This window comes from Hyperolius riggenbachi, chromosome 2 (assembly GCF_040937935.1).
Source record: "Hyperolius riggenbachi isolate aHypRig1 chromosome 2, aHypRig1.pri, whole genome shotgun sequence".
Lineage (NCBI taxonomy): Eukaryota > Metazoa > Chordata > Amphibia > Anura > Hyperoliidae > Hyperolius > Hyperolius riggenbachi.
The window spans coordinates 35,023,310-35,038,248 of NC_090647.1; the positions used below are offsets into that span (position 1 = coordinate 35,023,310).

The following is a 14,939-nucleotide window of genomic DNA, read 5'->3' on the forward strand; positions in this document are numbered from 1 at the left end:
AGTTCCCTCTTCTTAGTTAAGTATGTCATTTTTTTCCCTCAGGTTAACCTTGGATATACTTTAATTCTCATTGATGTGACCCCCTTCTCAGACATGAGTGGGTTTACTTTTGCTTTTCATAAAACTGAACTCACTCATCCTTAAAGTTAGCAAAACCCAATCCAGTGATGCTTCATGGATTTTTTTGTTCAAAAGAAAAGCAATTATTTTTTCGAATATCAAATTTTATTTAAAGTTTTTGACATACAATTTACTTGTACTCATTATTTTGTTACAGATTTATCTCTATGGACTTTGAAATAAATCGTCCTAATGTATTTATTGAATGCTTCATCTCGAAGTCCATAAATGAGAGGGCTGAGAAGCCTTGGAACACACGTGAACACGAAAAAGTTAGCAAGGACCACAAAATCTCCACCGTAGGCTTCGGTAACATTGCAGGCCAAAGAAAACATGCACAGCAGGAGCTGAACAGCATGGAGCATGACAGTTTTCCCAGCCTTGGAGGCGGATGATGTGGTGGATCCAGTCTTCCGAGCGACCAGCATAACCTTCACGTAGGTAAAGAGAATGATAAGGGCCACCACAACCAAACTACCAAGTGAGAACACAGCTCTTATCATGTCCTGTATGGGTAGTAGAAATAACTCTTCCTGCCTGCATGCTATACTGCGTGAGAAAAAGTCTTTGCCAACTGAAGTCATGACAATTAAATCTGTAATATTAGGGAACAACCCAACAATCCACATGACTGCAATCGACAAGAAGGCCTTTCGGACTGTGCAATACATTAGGTAATGCAAAGGAAAGCAAATGGTCAGGTAGAGTTCCAGAGCCATGGCTGCCAGGTTGTAGGACGTTATTCGATATGTGGCAACCGTGATGACAAGCATGAAATAACAGATGGACACGGGCATGTGAAAAAGGCCATAGGCAATGTAAAGTAGAAGTCCCAGTGACAGATAAATGGTGTCATTTATGAGCATGTGAGCAAACAGAACATATCGGGACTTCTCTCGGATGTGCTGATTAGTGAAGAAGATCACCAGGATTTTGATGATGAAGTAGAGGAAAAAACTATAGGTGACAATAGATGCGAGCATGAAAGTGATAACTACAGTTTGGTATATTGGGTCCATGGAAATCCAGATAAGCGTACCATTGTTGTAAAGTTCATTGGTAGTCATCACTTCTGCCCAAATACTGAGGAGCTGGTGTTTTTTCCCTGTAAAACAAATGACCTTATTAATCAATAATGTTAATGAGTAACTAATGTAGAGAAACCGAGAGCCCAATATAGTGTAGTATGTTAAAACATAAACGAAGTAAGGCAAATCAGTGAGAAGAATATACTCACAAACGTGGGGCGCTACACCTGCTATTGATGGAATTCTGTTTTGTCCCCACGTTTATTGCCTGATGAAGCGAGCTCGGCCTGCGAAATGCGTTGCACTTTTGGGGTACTATATAATAAATGTGATTGCTACTTTTCAGACAGTCTTTTGTGTCTGTTTTTTGGAGGTAAGTCCACCACTTTCTCCAAGCAAATTTTAAAGGTTTTATCCACTTTTATTCTGCTGCCGCCTCTGTTCTCCTACTGCAAAATGAGTAACTAATGTGTTGTTTAGCCTTTAAATGAAGCTATGCCAGATGGACAAATGTATTAACAAATAACTCATTGTAACGCTGAACTCTTTCTTACAATTAATTTTACGCAATAGTTATTTTGCCGATTTTAAAAACCCTTTCTTCTTTGAATTTTTAAAAATTGATTTTCTCAAAAACTACAAGATCGTTTTGAAAAAAAAAAATGTTTTACTTGTTCCCACAAAAACAAATTTTGCATCATGATGCAAAATTACGATTGTGTGACATTTGAGCTCAACACTAGTGTTGTGGTGATCTAGGAGGGTTTCCAGCCACCTAATCATGCCTCTCAACTGTACTGAATTCTTCTTCCCTCCACCTGTAATCACCATTGTTTAGACCACCCACCACTGCTCCTTGTCCTTGCTTTCATCCTTCCCCCTCAGCCCTCACTGGCTTACTGTTCAGAGATGAGCGAGTATGAAGCCTCGTGCATACTTATCTCCTTGCCCTGTGGCCCTGTAATACAAAAGTGTTTTTCTAAGCATCTCCTGGCCAGTGTATCACGTTATAGCCATGTAGATGGAGATCTGGAGGTCAGGGGAAATATCAGACACATTGTGATTCTAGGGAATTGCCTACTAGGGAATTGCCTACTCTTTCCCCAACACACACATGCCCACACTGTGTGATTACACTTTCCTGGTGGGAGAAATTAGGCTGGGTGCTTCTGAGTGGGAGAAATTAGTCTGGGTTCTTCTTTGGGGGGGGGGGGGGGGGGGGGGAATTAGGCTGTATTGTTCTGGGTGGGGGAAATTAGGGTGGATTCTTCTAGGTGGGGGAAATTAGGCTGGATTCTCCTGGGTGGGGGAAATTAGGCTGGATTCTTCTGGGTGGGGGAAATTAAGCTGGGTGCTTCCAGGGGGGGAAATTAGGCTGGGTGTTTCTGGGTGGGCAAAATTAGATCAGGTGCTTCCGGGTGGGGGAAATAAAACTGGGTGCTTCCGGGTGGGGGAAATTAGGCTGGGTGCTTCTGGGTGGGTGAAATTAGATTGGGTACTTTGGGATTGAGGAAATTGGGCTGGGTTCTTTTGGGTTGGAGAAATTCGACTGGGTGCTGTTGATTAGGTGAAATTAGGGCCTGTACATACTGCTGCGCTTGCGCTGCGTTTTTAAAATCTTTAAATCACAAAGCCTTTATGAAAATAGAAAAATCGCATCCCACCAGTGTGTACAGGTCTTCACGATTTTCATGATTTTCAAAAGACCTTACGATTAAAAACGCATGCGATTTTAAAAGTGCAGCACAAGCGCAGCAGTGTGTACAGGCCCTTAGGCTCAAGCTGCTGGGTGAGAGAAATTTTAGTGCAGTTTGGGAAGAGAAAGTAGGCTGGTTGTTGATGGCTAGGTGGATGTCTGCATGCTTGGAATGGGTACTAAATTTTGCTGGCTGGGTGCTGCTGATAAGTGGATGGTTGCAGATGGATGGCTGCCTGCTGGCTGCTGCTGTGTAAGTGGCTGGCTGGTTGATGATAGGTGGACGGGGGCTAATAACTGCTTATGATATGGAGCATCATCATCATCATGGCATTGATGTTAATGTGTGAGTGACTGACTGGATGCTGATAGGTGAGTGAATGGGTGCTGATAGGAGTACGGCTAAGTGAGGATGTGTAGGTAGGTGCCTCAATTCCCGACAGCTAAATGAGTGCTAGTACTGCTAGATGAGTGCTGCTAGATGAGCACTACTAGCTTGGTGCTAATAGTGTGCTGCAGTGAGTTCTGATTGGTGGCTGGCTGAGACAGCATGCACACACACACTATACACACCCAGACACAGAGACACAAATAGTTCACACACAATACAGACGCACACGTAGGCACACACTGCACAAACAAACCAGCACACACACATAAACACACACACACACACACACACACACACACACCATGCACACAGAGGCAACAGTGCACACACAATGTACAGACACTCTTATACACAGACACATATGCTGCACAAACAGGCGCGCGCACACACACACACACACACAACGCACAAACAAATAGGCACACATACACTTAGGCACACTCACCCACACACAGACAGAGGCTGTGCAAAGAGGCACACACAAACACTGTACAAATAGACACACTCACTCAAATGTACGGATGTGAACATACCATTATTATCCGACACAATGGCCTCGATTCATAAAGCATTACCTCATGCGGTAATGCTGAAAACATCGGACTTTCCCGACCACTTAGCAAAGTGTCAATTCATAAAGGCTGTTACCGCATGAAAAGCTGACATTACCGACCAGGGAGATAAATTACCAACTTGGCTGTAGTTACCACCAACACATGTCAGTAAATTGTGAGCAAATGCCAATTCATAAAGCCTTCAACAAGCGGTAAGCCTGGCGGTAGTTACCGACACCTCTAGTGAGGTGTTAACAAGTTACCGACAGCTCTGATGAATGCAAATTGCAGAGAGCCGAAGTCTGTTTGAGTCATCTGTGGAGAGAGCCAGAGAGCCGTCTGTGTGAGTCGTTTGAGCAGGCAGGGAAAGACTGTGTGAGTCATCTGTCTGAGTCATGTGTGCAGAGAGCCTTCTGTGCAAGTCATTTCTGCAGGGCAAAGAGAGAATCGAGACACTGCTCTACTCTACCGCTCAATGGGCTGCAGTAATTTACCGACCTCCATGGGCAGCTGGGGAAATCTTTATGAATTAGCACACAGACCGTGAAAATACCGAGTGCGGTATTTTCCTGACAAGATTATTTTATCGCACTGCTTTTTATGAATCGAGGCCTATAAGCGCTTTTCTGAGAGAGAGAGCTTTTTCAAAAATACTCCCATTGACTTACATTAAAATTGCGGTAGAAACGCGATCACGCTAAAATCGTGTGATTTTACTGTGATTGTGATTTTACAGTGATGTTATAGTAAGTCAATGGGAGTGTTTTTCAAAAAGCACTCAGAAAACTCTGATGGCCAAAAAGCTTTTCGCATGCAGTTTTGCATTGCGGCAAAATGCTGCCAAAATGCACAAGTGTGAGCCTTCCGTAAGACTTTTTTGAATGGGAAAAAAAGCAAGTAGGATAACTGTATGAGTTATAATGAGTAGGGAAACAATTTTTTTTTCATTGCATTCTATATCAGAATTTTTACTGGTGTTCCAATGTGACAAGGCTATAAAGAAAGTCTTAGCCCATGAACTTTAAATCACCTTTAAAGGAACTCTGTAGGGGGGTCGGGGGAAAATGAGTTTAACTTATCCGCAGACATTCTGTGCCCTCGCTCCCGCTGATGTCACCAGGAGCGTACTGCGCAGGTACAGACCATACTGGGCTTGTGCAGTACGCTCCTGGTGACATCAGCGGGAGGGAGGACACAGCAACGCAGGGGCAGTGGTTTTCAGACTTTAACCTATTTTGGTTCCTGGACGTAGAAACTACATCCAGGAACTATGTGCGTTACCGCGTGCCCCCGCGGCCGATCGCGCGCGTGCACGCGCACTCCCGGCCGCGGATTCGGTAGTCAGGGAATCAATGTATCGGGCTATGGTGCCCGATCACTTATTCCTCTCCCCCGCTGAAAAAGCGACAGCTTCTCTCGGAAGCTGCGCCTTTTCTGGCTGTTCCCTTCCCGATGCGCCACTCTAAGCGTGTGTTACGCTTAGAGTGACGTCATGTAAACAAACTCACGGCCGCCATCTTGTGGTCAAAAAGTAATACTACAACTGAAAATAAAAATAAATTCAAATCAACACACATTTACATTATAAATCTATTGTTTACCCCCCACCCTCCCAAAACTACCCAAATAAAATGTTTACTATAAAAAAAAAAAAACCATTACAATAAAAAAAAAAAAACATGTAAATATTTACCTAAGGGTCTAAACTTTTTAAATATCAATGTAAAGATGAAATATTTCTATATTTTTTTTATTTTAAACTTGTTAATAGTGATAGATGCAAAATGGAAAAAATGCACCTTTATTTCCAAATAAAATATTGTCGCCATACATTGTGATAGGGACATAATTTTAACGGTGTAATAACCGGGACATATGGGCATATACAATACGTGAGTTTTAATTATGGAGGCATGTATTATTTTAAAACTATAATGGCTGAAAACTGAGAAATAATGAATTTTTCCATTTTTTTCTTATTCTTCCTATTAAAATGCGTTTACAGTAAAGTGGCTCTTAGCAAAATGTACCCCCCAAAGAAAGCCTAATTGGTGTCGGAAAAAACAAGATATAGATCAGTTCATTGTGATAAGTAGTGATAAAGTTATAGGCTAATGAATGGGAGGTGAACATTTCTCTCGTGAAACACACGGAACCTGAATGGGTTAAAGTCTGAAATTCCGGAAGTGAACCAGAGGCGGGGCGGAGCATCGGTAAGTGGCTGCGTGGGCACAGGATGCCTGCGGGGGACCATTAGAAGCCCCGGGTAACTTCAACTCATTTTCCCCCGACTCCCCCTACAGTATTCCTTTAAAGGCCACTTGAAGTGTGAGGGATATGGGGATACAAGTAATGTGGGCATCCACTGCTAATGGATGATTTGGAAACTGCCATAGGCACTAATGCAAATATCAGCTATTGGGCGGCGAAAGCAGTAATTTAGGCACTTGATAAATATCGTTTTGAAAAGTAAAACATTATAGTTTAAATTATTTTTGTTTTGAGAAAATTAGAATGTTATCATTTTTAAAGTTTATATTGTTTTAAAAATTCAAAAGTTATAGTTATTGAAATTGTTGTTCTTTTGTATTAAACAGTTTGTTTTTTTAAATAATGGTTTTTAAATTTAATTAGAACGTTATATATTTTTTTCTTTTTTTGATGCATGCGGTTTAGGGTTAGGCATCAGGAGGGGGGGTTTAGGATTAGAGGTCCTGAAGGGGAATTTTAGGGTTAGGTGTAAGGAAGGGGGGGTTTTAGGGTTTAGGGTTAGGCATCAGGAAGGGTGATTTTAAGGTTAGGTGTCAGAGGGGGAAGGGTTCTGTGTGATAGTAGGGTAAGGTTCAGTTGCAGTAAATAAAATTGGTAAAATTTACCAATGTAATGTTTACTATTGTCATTACTATTGTAAATGTTTTTTTTTCATAAATATCTGGCACCCAATTCACAATGGTATTTATCGTTTAGACTTATATCAACTTCACCCGGCACCCACTTTTCCTTGTGCCCCTATTTCATGCACACGGAAATAGAGGCTGCCATATTTATTTCCTGTTAAACAATACCAGTTGCCTGTCAGCGCTGCTGATCTATGTGACTGCAGTAGTGTCTGCATGCAGCAAATCTTGTCAGATGTGACAATAATGGCAGAAACACCTGATCTGCTGCATGCTTGTTCAGAGTCTGTGGCTGAAAGTAATAGAGGCAGAGGATCAGCAGGATAGCCAGGCAACTGGTATTGCTTAAAAGGAAATAAATATGGTAGCCTCCAGATCCCTCTCACTTCAGTTCCCCTTTAAATGCTTTGAGTGCACTAGTGAGTGACATTTTTACTTACACTGATGCTGCTGTATAACTCTCACAGACAGTTCAGCAGATGGTGTGGTCAGTTTCTTTCCTGTCAGTCTCCAGATGTTTACTGTTAGACTTGGTGAGATGCCTGTGCTGTAATACTGTTTGGTGATAGATGAGCGTTCTTAGACATCGTTACATATGGACCCCCCTTATATAAAACAAGTACAAAACAGTCACTGGTCTCTAGAGTCCATCTGTGTATTTCTTTAGCCTGTAAAACCGCCAAGAGACTTTCAAAGACGTCACATCACCATACATGACAAGCTAATTACCTGGCTAATTAGTGAAGCCTCAAGTGTTTTAATGTAAAGAGAGACAGTGGCACGTGCTAATAGTGCTAATAGTTTCCCAAAGGTTTAGAACTTACTACGTTGTTTATCGGCAAGTTCTACTAATGGAAATAAAGTATCAGATAAGGATAACTACAAATTATGATCATAGGCTCTGATGCTTGGCACATTACAGTACCTTCTGCCCCCAAAAAGTTTTAATGGCAATACATATATGAGTCTATGAACTGCATACAGTTAGATGAACGTATAACGTTTACATCTGGTACTTAGTAGTGGATAGAACAGAAACACATTTATATCTGTAGTAGCACCTCCATCTTGCTACGCATGCTGATGCCTTTGCGAGGACACCCTCAACATTGTGTCCTCCCCTCCAGCCTGGTGCCCTCCCCCGCTCCTTCCTCCCCTGCTTGCCTGGATCAAATTGCATCTCTTTTCACAGAGTGTAGGAGAGAAGAGAGACAGGAGAACTGCTGCGGCCTGTCTTATCATGTCTGCTATAACTCTTATTTCAGATGTCTTGTCTGCCTTCCTGGATTAAATCGCATTTCTTTCCACAGTGGGTGTTGGCTGGGAGCAGTGTCGGGACAAGGTCCTCTAACAACAGAGGCAGGGAATCCAAAGTGCACCCCCCCTCCCCGCAGCAACCCCTTATCCCCTTATTCCAGAGATGTGCAGCCTTCCTATATAATAATTTGCAAGTGTCCCTGCGTCTGTCCCTGTATTAGCGCTTTTGTGCACTGCGCATGTGCAGGGACAAGACGCAGAGACACTGCCGAGAGCCGGAGGAGGACGGGGCCAGAAGGGGTGTGCGGCATGCACGGCGGATTAGTGACAGACCTAGCCCATTTTTAAACGGCTAAGGTCACTAGTAGTTGTATAAGATATGTTTCTTATGTGTATTTTCAATTAAGTGGCCATTAACGATACAATCCTGCGGTTGATCAATTATTTTCACAGTAATCGATTGGAAACAATTGATCAAACCCACGAAACAATTTGATCAGATTAATGGACTCGATGCATTTTTCGGATTGATCTCATCGATCTGAGAGGATTAGTCAGCGGGTTTTTTTGCTGTTAAAGGGCCTGATCATTTCCAATCCATTGCAGCAGTGATCAGAAACAATAGCTCGTTAATGGGATTGTATCATTTATGGCCACCTTAAACTGTTGAAATTAGCCATAAATATGCACATTTGGCTTATCAGTTAGAAAACTGTGGTTCATGTGCCCATACACTGTGAGACATTCTTCAGCATATTTAGTCATTATGATCGAATCTGCAGAAGATTGTTACTCCAACATGCTGCCCGACTGTAATTTCGATCAATTGATGTCAGAAATTGACCAACATTACTGATTGGGCAGAACAGTTCTTCGTTGGTCGAATGGGGCATGCCAGGGTTTCAGTGGTATTGTAACCCATATGAAACCACTTGTACCAGGCTCCGGCTGAGTCGAATCCACTAGACACGGAAATTATCAAAGATTTATTCGCAACCGAACAGTGGTCACGGAAATTGTTATCAGCTAAAGCTCTTCAATGTCAAAATACTCCTCCCTTGCACATCAAACGTCAAAAAGTACACAATATCTAATCTTCACAGCTGGTGCACCGGTAACACCTGTAAAAGGAAACTGTTAGTTACACAGAAATTAAAGTGAGCTATAATAGGTCTTCTCGTACAACAATCAACCACTTTACAGCATATACAGATCACAGTGCCAATGTTGGGCGTGGGCTGGGGAAAGGGTTGGTCTACTGAGCAATTCAGTCCAGTACCTAATCAGTTCTCAGTCCCTTGCAACCAAGTCCAATCTATATTGCTCAGCAAAACCTTGGGGGAATCTTGTGAAAGTTCGCAATATGGTACTGAATAGATGACAGTTCTCTGGTTGGTCCAATCAGGACATTCACCTTGCTCCAAGATTTTTTAGACTCTTTAGGTTGTAGTTGTACCACTCAATACACTTTACTCTTAATACCTCCCCTTAGGATTGGGCTCCCCAAAATAACAAACAAACAAAAATAATAAGCAAATAATCAAAAAGGGTTAAAGCAAAATAAAGATAAATGAAATAAAATATAAAGTGGCCGATGCCTTCCTCCATACCATCAACACCACCCTTCTATAATAGAACTTTCTTTAAGTGCACTTTGACTTTAAGGCTGAATAAGCTCTGAATTAGAGTTGATGCAAAATGTGAAATGTATGTGCAGTGTGTGGCAATGATATATCCCTCTCTGATCAGATATCGATCAGAGAGGGAGTGACCTTTTGGACATGTCAAGAGAAAGTCTCCCAGTGTATGGCAGACTTTAGGCACTTGCTAATACCCCCAATAACATGGAGAGAGGGGGGTGGAAAAGAGAGGGGGAGGAGAGAGAGAGAGGAAAAGGGGGGGCAGAGGGGAGAGGAAGAAGGGAGGGAGAGAGAGGGAGGGGGTAGAGAGGGGGAAAGGGTGAGACAGAGGGAGGGGGAGAGAGGGGAAAGAGAGAGGGGGGAAAAGAGTGGGGGGGAAGAGAGTGGGGGGGAGAGGTGAGAGAGAAATACTCTGTAGCCAGATTCACTGCCTGCCTCTATCTACTCCCCTTTCACATTCGTACCTTCACTGCTGCCTTGCCTGCATGTGCACATGCAGAAAGCCAGCCTGCCTGCTTCCCCTGTGAGGACCCATGATCGCGTGTCTGTCCACTGATAGTGACGCTGCGTTGGTGCTGCTCCTCCTATGCAATGCTGCACCAGCTTTCTGCTGTTGCCTAGCAACGGTACCGCTACACTCGGTCCGCGCCTATCATCTTGTTGATGACAGCATGGCTTGTGACTCAGGGATGTTGCCTAGCAACAGTACTGCTTTCGGTCCACGCCTGTCATCTCTTTGATGATAGTGAGGCTTGCGACTCAGGGAGGAAGCCGGACGGGCATCGCCAGGACTTGGCAGCCGCAATGAGGAACAGAGAACTGTCAGCCTGTAAATGGACGAAGGTGGGCAGTCTGGCAGAGCTCAGAGAAATGCGCCCAGAGGCTGGTTCCTCCTCAACCTCTGCTTGGCCCAGCCCTAGCTGGGAGCAGGACATGGGGCAGAGTTATGACATCAATCTCCCAGCATCCTTTGCACCCACGGTTTGAAAATAAAATAAATTGCCCAGGCCCAATTTCTGAGGGGCAGGGATTTCAACTTTTTTAAGATCATATGTGGAATACGGACCCTGGGGGGGGGGGGGGGGGGGGGGGGGATCACATTTTATTACGTGTGATTTACAATGGCTATCATTCATAAAGCATTTCCGCATGCGGAAATGCTAAAAACAGCTGACTTTACTGACCACTCGGCAAAGTCAGCATTCATAAAGGCTCTTTCCGCATGAAAAAATGACACTACCGAGCAGAGTGATAAATCACCGCCTTGTGCGGTGATTATCGGAACAAATGTAGCAAAATGTTAATTCATAAAGAATACCGCCAGCGGTGCAACATCGGAAAGTCCCGCTCCCCCTGATGTGGCGATACCAATGCAAGTGAATGGAGACACACAGACCTCCCAGGCAGCTGCAGCAGAGCGGAACACGGAGAAATGTATCAACTCGGCAGCTTCCGTGTCTCCACAAGCCTACCGCCTGCCTAGGTCGGGGAATCTCCGCACTGCTACCGCACCTGGATACTTTTTTATGAATGCCCACCCAGAAGTCTAAAACACCGCCAGCGGTGTTTTTCCGCATCGATTCCCCTTACTGACAGCCTCTTTATGAATGATACCCAATGTCTTGGCAACCTATTAGATGTAAAGCAAACTTTAATGTATTATTTAGGAGCTCTTGAATCAGGGCCCATTTCCACATGATACTACATTTCACATGCTTTTTTCTGTATGCAAGTTTTTGCTATATTTTATGCACATCTTATGTAAATGTTTGTGTGCAGCTAGCATAATTGACAATCAGAAACAGATTTGTTGTGCGAAAGTCTGCAGCAAATACTCTAATTTTTTTTGTAGACAGAAAAGTCTACAAAAAATGCATTCAATGAAAACTATTCCATTGAAATTGCATTGCTTTCAGTACTAATGTAAATTTTTGCAATGCAAATTCACGCTCAGGGGAACGTTCAAACTATTATTATTATTATTATTATTATTGATTTATAAAGTGCCAACATATTCCGTGGCGCTGTACAAAGTAAGAAACAAACATGGGGTACATAATACAGACAATGGTGTACACTAATATACAAGACACATAATTACCGTATATTCCGGCGTATAAGACGACTGGGCGTATAAGACGACCCCCCAACTTTTCCAGTTAAAATATAGAGTTTGGGATATACTCGCCGTATAAGACTACCCCTCTTCCAATGCACACCAAATTAAAATAAAAATAAAAAAATCATGTACTGGTGCTGTGTATGAACAGATACTGGTGCTGTACTGTATGTGTTACCCAGTATATAACAGTATATAGTCAATTGACTTGTTGCATTGGTCAACTCTCCTTAAAGAGAACCCGAGGTGGGAATTACTTTTACTATTGGGGCACAGAGGCTGGTTGTGCGCACTAAGACCAGCCTCTGTTGCCCCATCGTGTGTCTCCATGTCCCCCCTGCTCGCCGCTATACCCCCCGCATTGCTGGCGACACGCAGCGTGTCGCCAGCTCAATGTTTACCTTGCGCTGTCAGTCAGCGCTGCTCCCCTGCCTCCTCCGCATCGGCGCACCCGCCCGTGTCCCTTCCCTCCCGCTGATAGGAGGGAAGTGACGCGGCGGGTGGCGCCGATGCGGAGGAGGCAGGGGAGCGGCGCTGACTGACAGCGCAAGGTAAACATTGAGCTGGCGACACAGCCAGCAATGCGGGGGGTATAGCGGCGAGCAGGGGGGACATGGAGGCACACGATGGGGCAACAGAGGCTGGTCTTAGTGCGCACAACCAGCCTCTGTGCCCCAATAGTAAAAGTAATTCCCACCTCGGGTTCTCTTTAAGTAGACTGGTCAGCTCTCCTTGTCTACCTGTTTATCAGAGCGGTATGGAAGAATAGATTGCGCTCCCTCAGCAGAGAGATCTGAGAGACGGTAACAGGATAGGGGGTATCACCCGGCATCAATGACACCCGGCGTATAAGACGACCCCCAACTTTTCAGAAGATTTTCAAGGGTTAAAAAGTAGTCTTATACGCAGGAATATACAGTAGTGACAAAATACAAAAAAAAAAAATGATACAGCATACAGAATACAAAATACAGAAGTGGTAATGACAGTGATAAAAGTAACATGATGAATAAAATGTATAATGATTTCCAAGACACAAAAGGGGGAGAGAGCCCTGCCCTTGCGAGCTTACAATCTAAAGGGAATGGGGGGAAACAAGAGGAGGGGTAGTATGCAACAAATATATAGAGGCTTTGTGTTTTAGGATACCTAGTAGGAGTGCAATTTGGTCTTAGGACAAAGGGAAGTGGCCTAGGGTAGTGCATATGCTTGTCGGAAAAAAATAGTTTTTAGAGAGCGTTTAAAAGTAACAAAGGTTGGCGAGTGACGGATGTGTTGTGGGAGGGCATTCCAGAGAAGGGGTGAAGCGCGTGCAAAATCTTGTAAGCGTGAATGTGAGGAGGTGATTCTAGAGGAGGACAACAGAAGATCGTAGATTGCGATTGGGTTTGATTCACTAAACCGTGCAAACTCATAGTACAGCCACGCTAATGTTTTGCGCTCATTATAATGCACATAACGGTTTAAGCATGCAAACACAAATTTTCGTGCGGAGATGTGAATTTGCACCCAAACACTCACATTTGCGCCCGTAAACCGATACACACGTTATAACTAACATGGGCCATGGGACTCTTTTTTGGCCCATGTTAGTTGTCTGACACTTCCAGCCACATTTTTGTAATATTACCCATCTTTTACACTGGCGTGACTGTGTTTGGGGGTAGTCTCATGGTCTGTTGTCACACTTCTTTCTGTTCCTGTGTGCTTTGCTCTTTCTTCTTTCCCTGCCTGAAGGTGAGCAGGCATGGTCGGCACTTTTCTGATGTTTGATATGCCATTTGATGGGTAACCTCAGGGGCGTAGCAATAGGGGGTGCAGAGGTAGCGACCGCATCGGGGCCCTTGGGCCAGAGGGGCCCCGAAGGGCCCTCCCTCAACTGCAGTATTAGCTCTCTATTGGTTCTGTGCTCCTAATAATCACTTATATAGATGCTTTGAATAGTGGTAATCATTAACAAACTGCTTCCCATCCCTTTCTTGCACCTCTGACACTGTGGTTGTCCTTGGCAGGTTTTGGTGCCCCGTATCAATTGTTATGTATAGAGCGCTTGGGGGGCCCCATTGTAAAACTTGCATCGGGGCCCACAGCTCCATAGCTACGCCACTGGGTAACCTGTAGGTAAGCAGGTTGAATTGAAACACACAGGGTGCTGGTTTACTTCGAATAGACAGTTATGAATATTTTTTAATATGGTTTTTGAGATACTTAATTATGTGTTCATCTCTCCTATATGCCCTGTAGAAATGCCTAAATGTGGAGTAGTGAACTCAAGGCTCTTTGAAGATTTTTCTGACATCCAATAACATTGGCAAGAATGAACCTTTCTGGGATGATTCAGTTACCTAGAGTGGATACCATCAATGGCGTCCTCTGCTATGGACATGGATATCTATACTTTGTCTGAAATAACTTACTTTTGGCCACAAGATGTCACTATGTTGGTCCTTTTTCCGAAGTGTTTACAGTTCTTCTGTTTTTGTGTTATCTTGTCTATGGTTATTTTTTGTACATATAGCATTGTGTGACTTTATAATATTAATATCTCGATATGATGTGTGCTTACATAATTAATACCTAGCTGCTGTAGTTTTTACTACATAGATTGGCTTCAGTGCGCTAGGTGGAACGCACGGAAGTCCTACTTGGGTTGGAACGGACTGGCGTCATTACGACGTCATTCCGCTCCACCCGACGTGGCCACGTCTTATCGCGCGACTACAGCAGGGTTAAGAGGGCTCCAGGCGCAGTGTAGTGTAGCCTCCAGAAGCAGCCGCACGCTGCGAACGCGCAAGGCGCTCCCCCCCGGTCTCTCCATATGCAGCATCTCACCATTATCGGTAAGCACTAGCACTTTGTTTGTATGCGCTGTATTATGATACTATTTTTGCACAACCTTCATCTGTGACATTTTTAGCAGTGTCCACACTGCATAGCACTTTTTTGCACATGAGTTTAATCCATTGGTGTTTATTTTTATCACTTTCTATATATTCATTACGTATTTTTGTACCTTATGATGTTGATATTTATATAGGATTTTTGTATTTCACATGCACGGATATGCAATAATTTGGGCGCAATATCACTGCTTTTATACAAGACACTGTGTCACGTCATGCTGCTATAGAGATTTCCTATAACCCTAGGATTAGGACAGGGGTTTTAATATTGGTTTTAATTATATATTGTGTCAATTGGATAAGTCCCCAATAAAGTTTCATTGTTTTGAGATAT

The 14,939-nt window shown here is 43.5% G+C and overlaps 1 protein-coding gene across 1 annotated transcript in view; it reads right to left on the minus strand.

Annotated features, from left to right (window-relative positions):
- Positions 1-263: 263 nt before the first annotated feature.
- The window catches only part of LOC137544759 (odorant receptor 131-2-like), a 65,275-nt gene continuing 50,599 nt past the window's right edge, over positions 264-14,939 (minus strand). The window contains exon 2 of the mRNA XM_068265850.1: positions 264-1,225. Within this exon, the coding sequence (XP_068121951.1) occupies positions 264-1,225 (962 nt within the window). The remainder of the gene's footprint in view (positions 1,226-14,939) is intronic.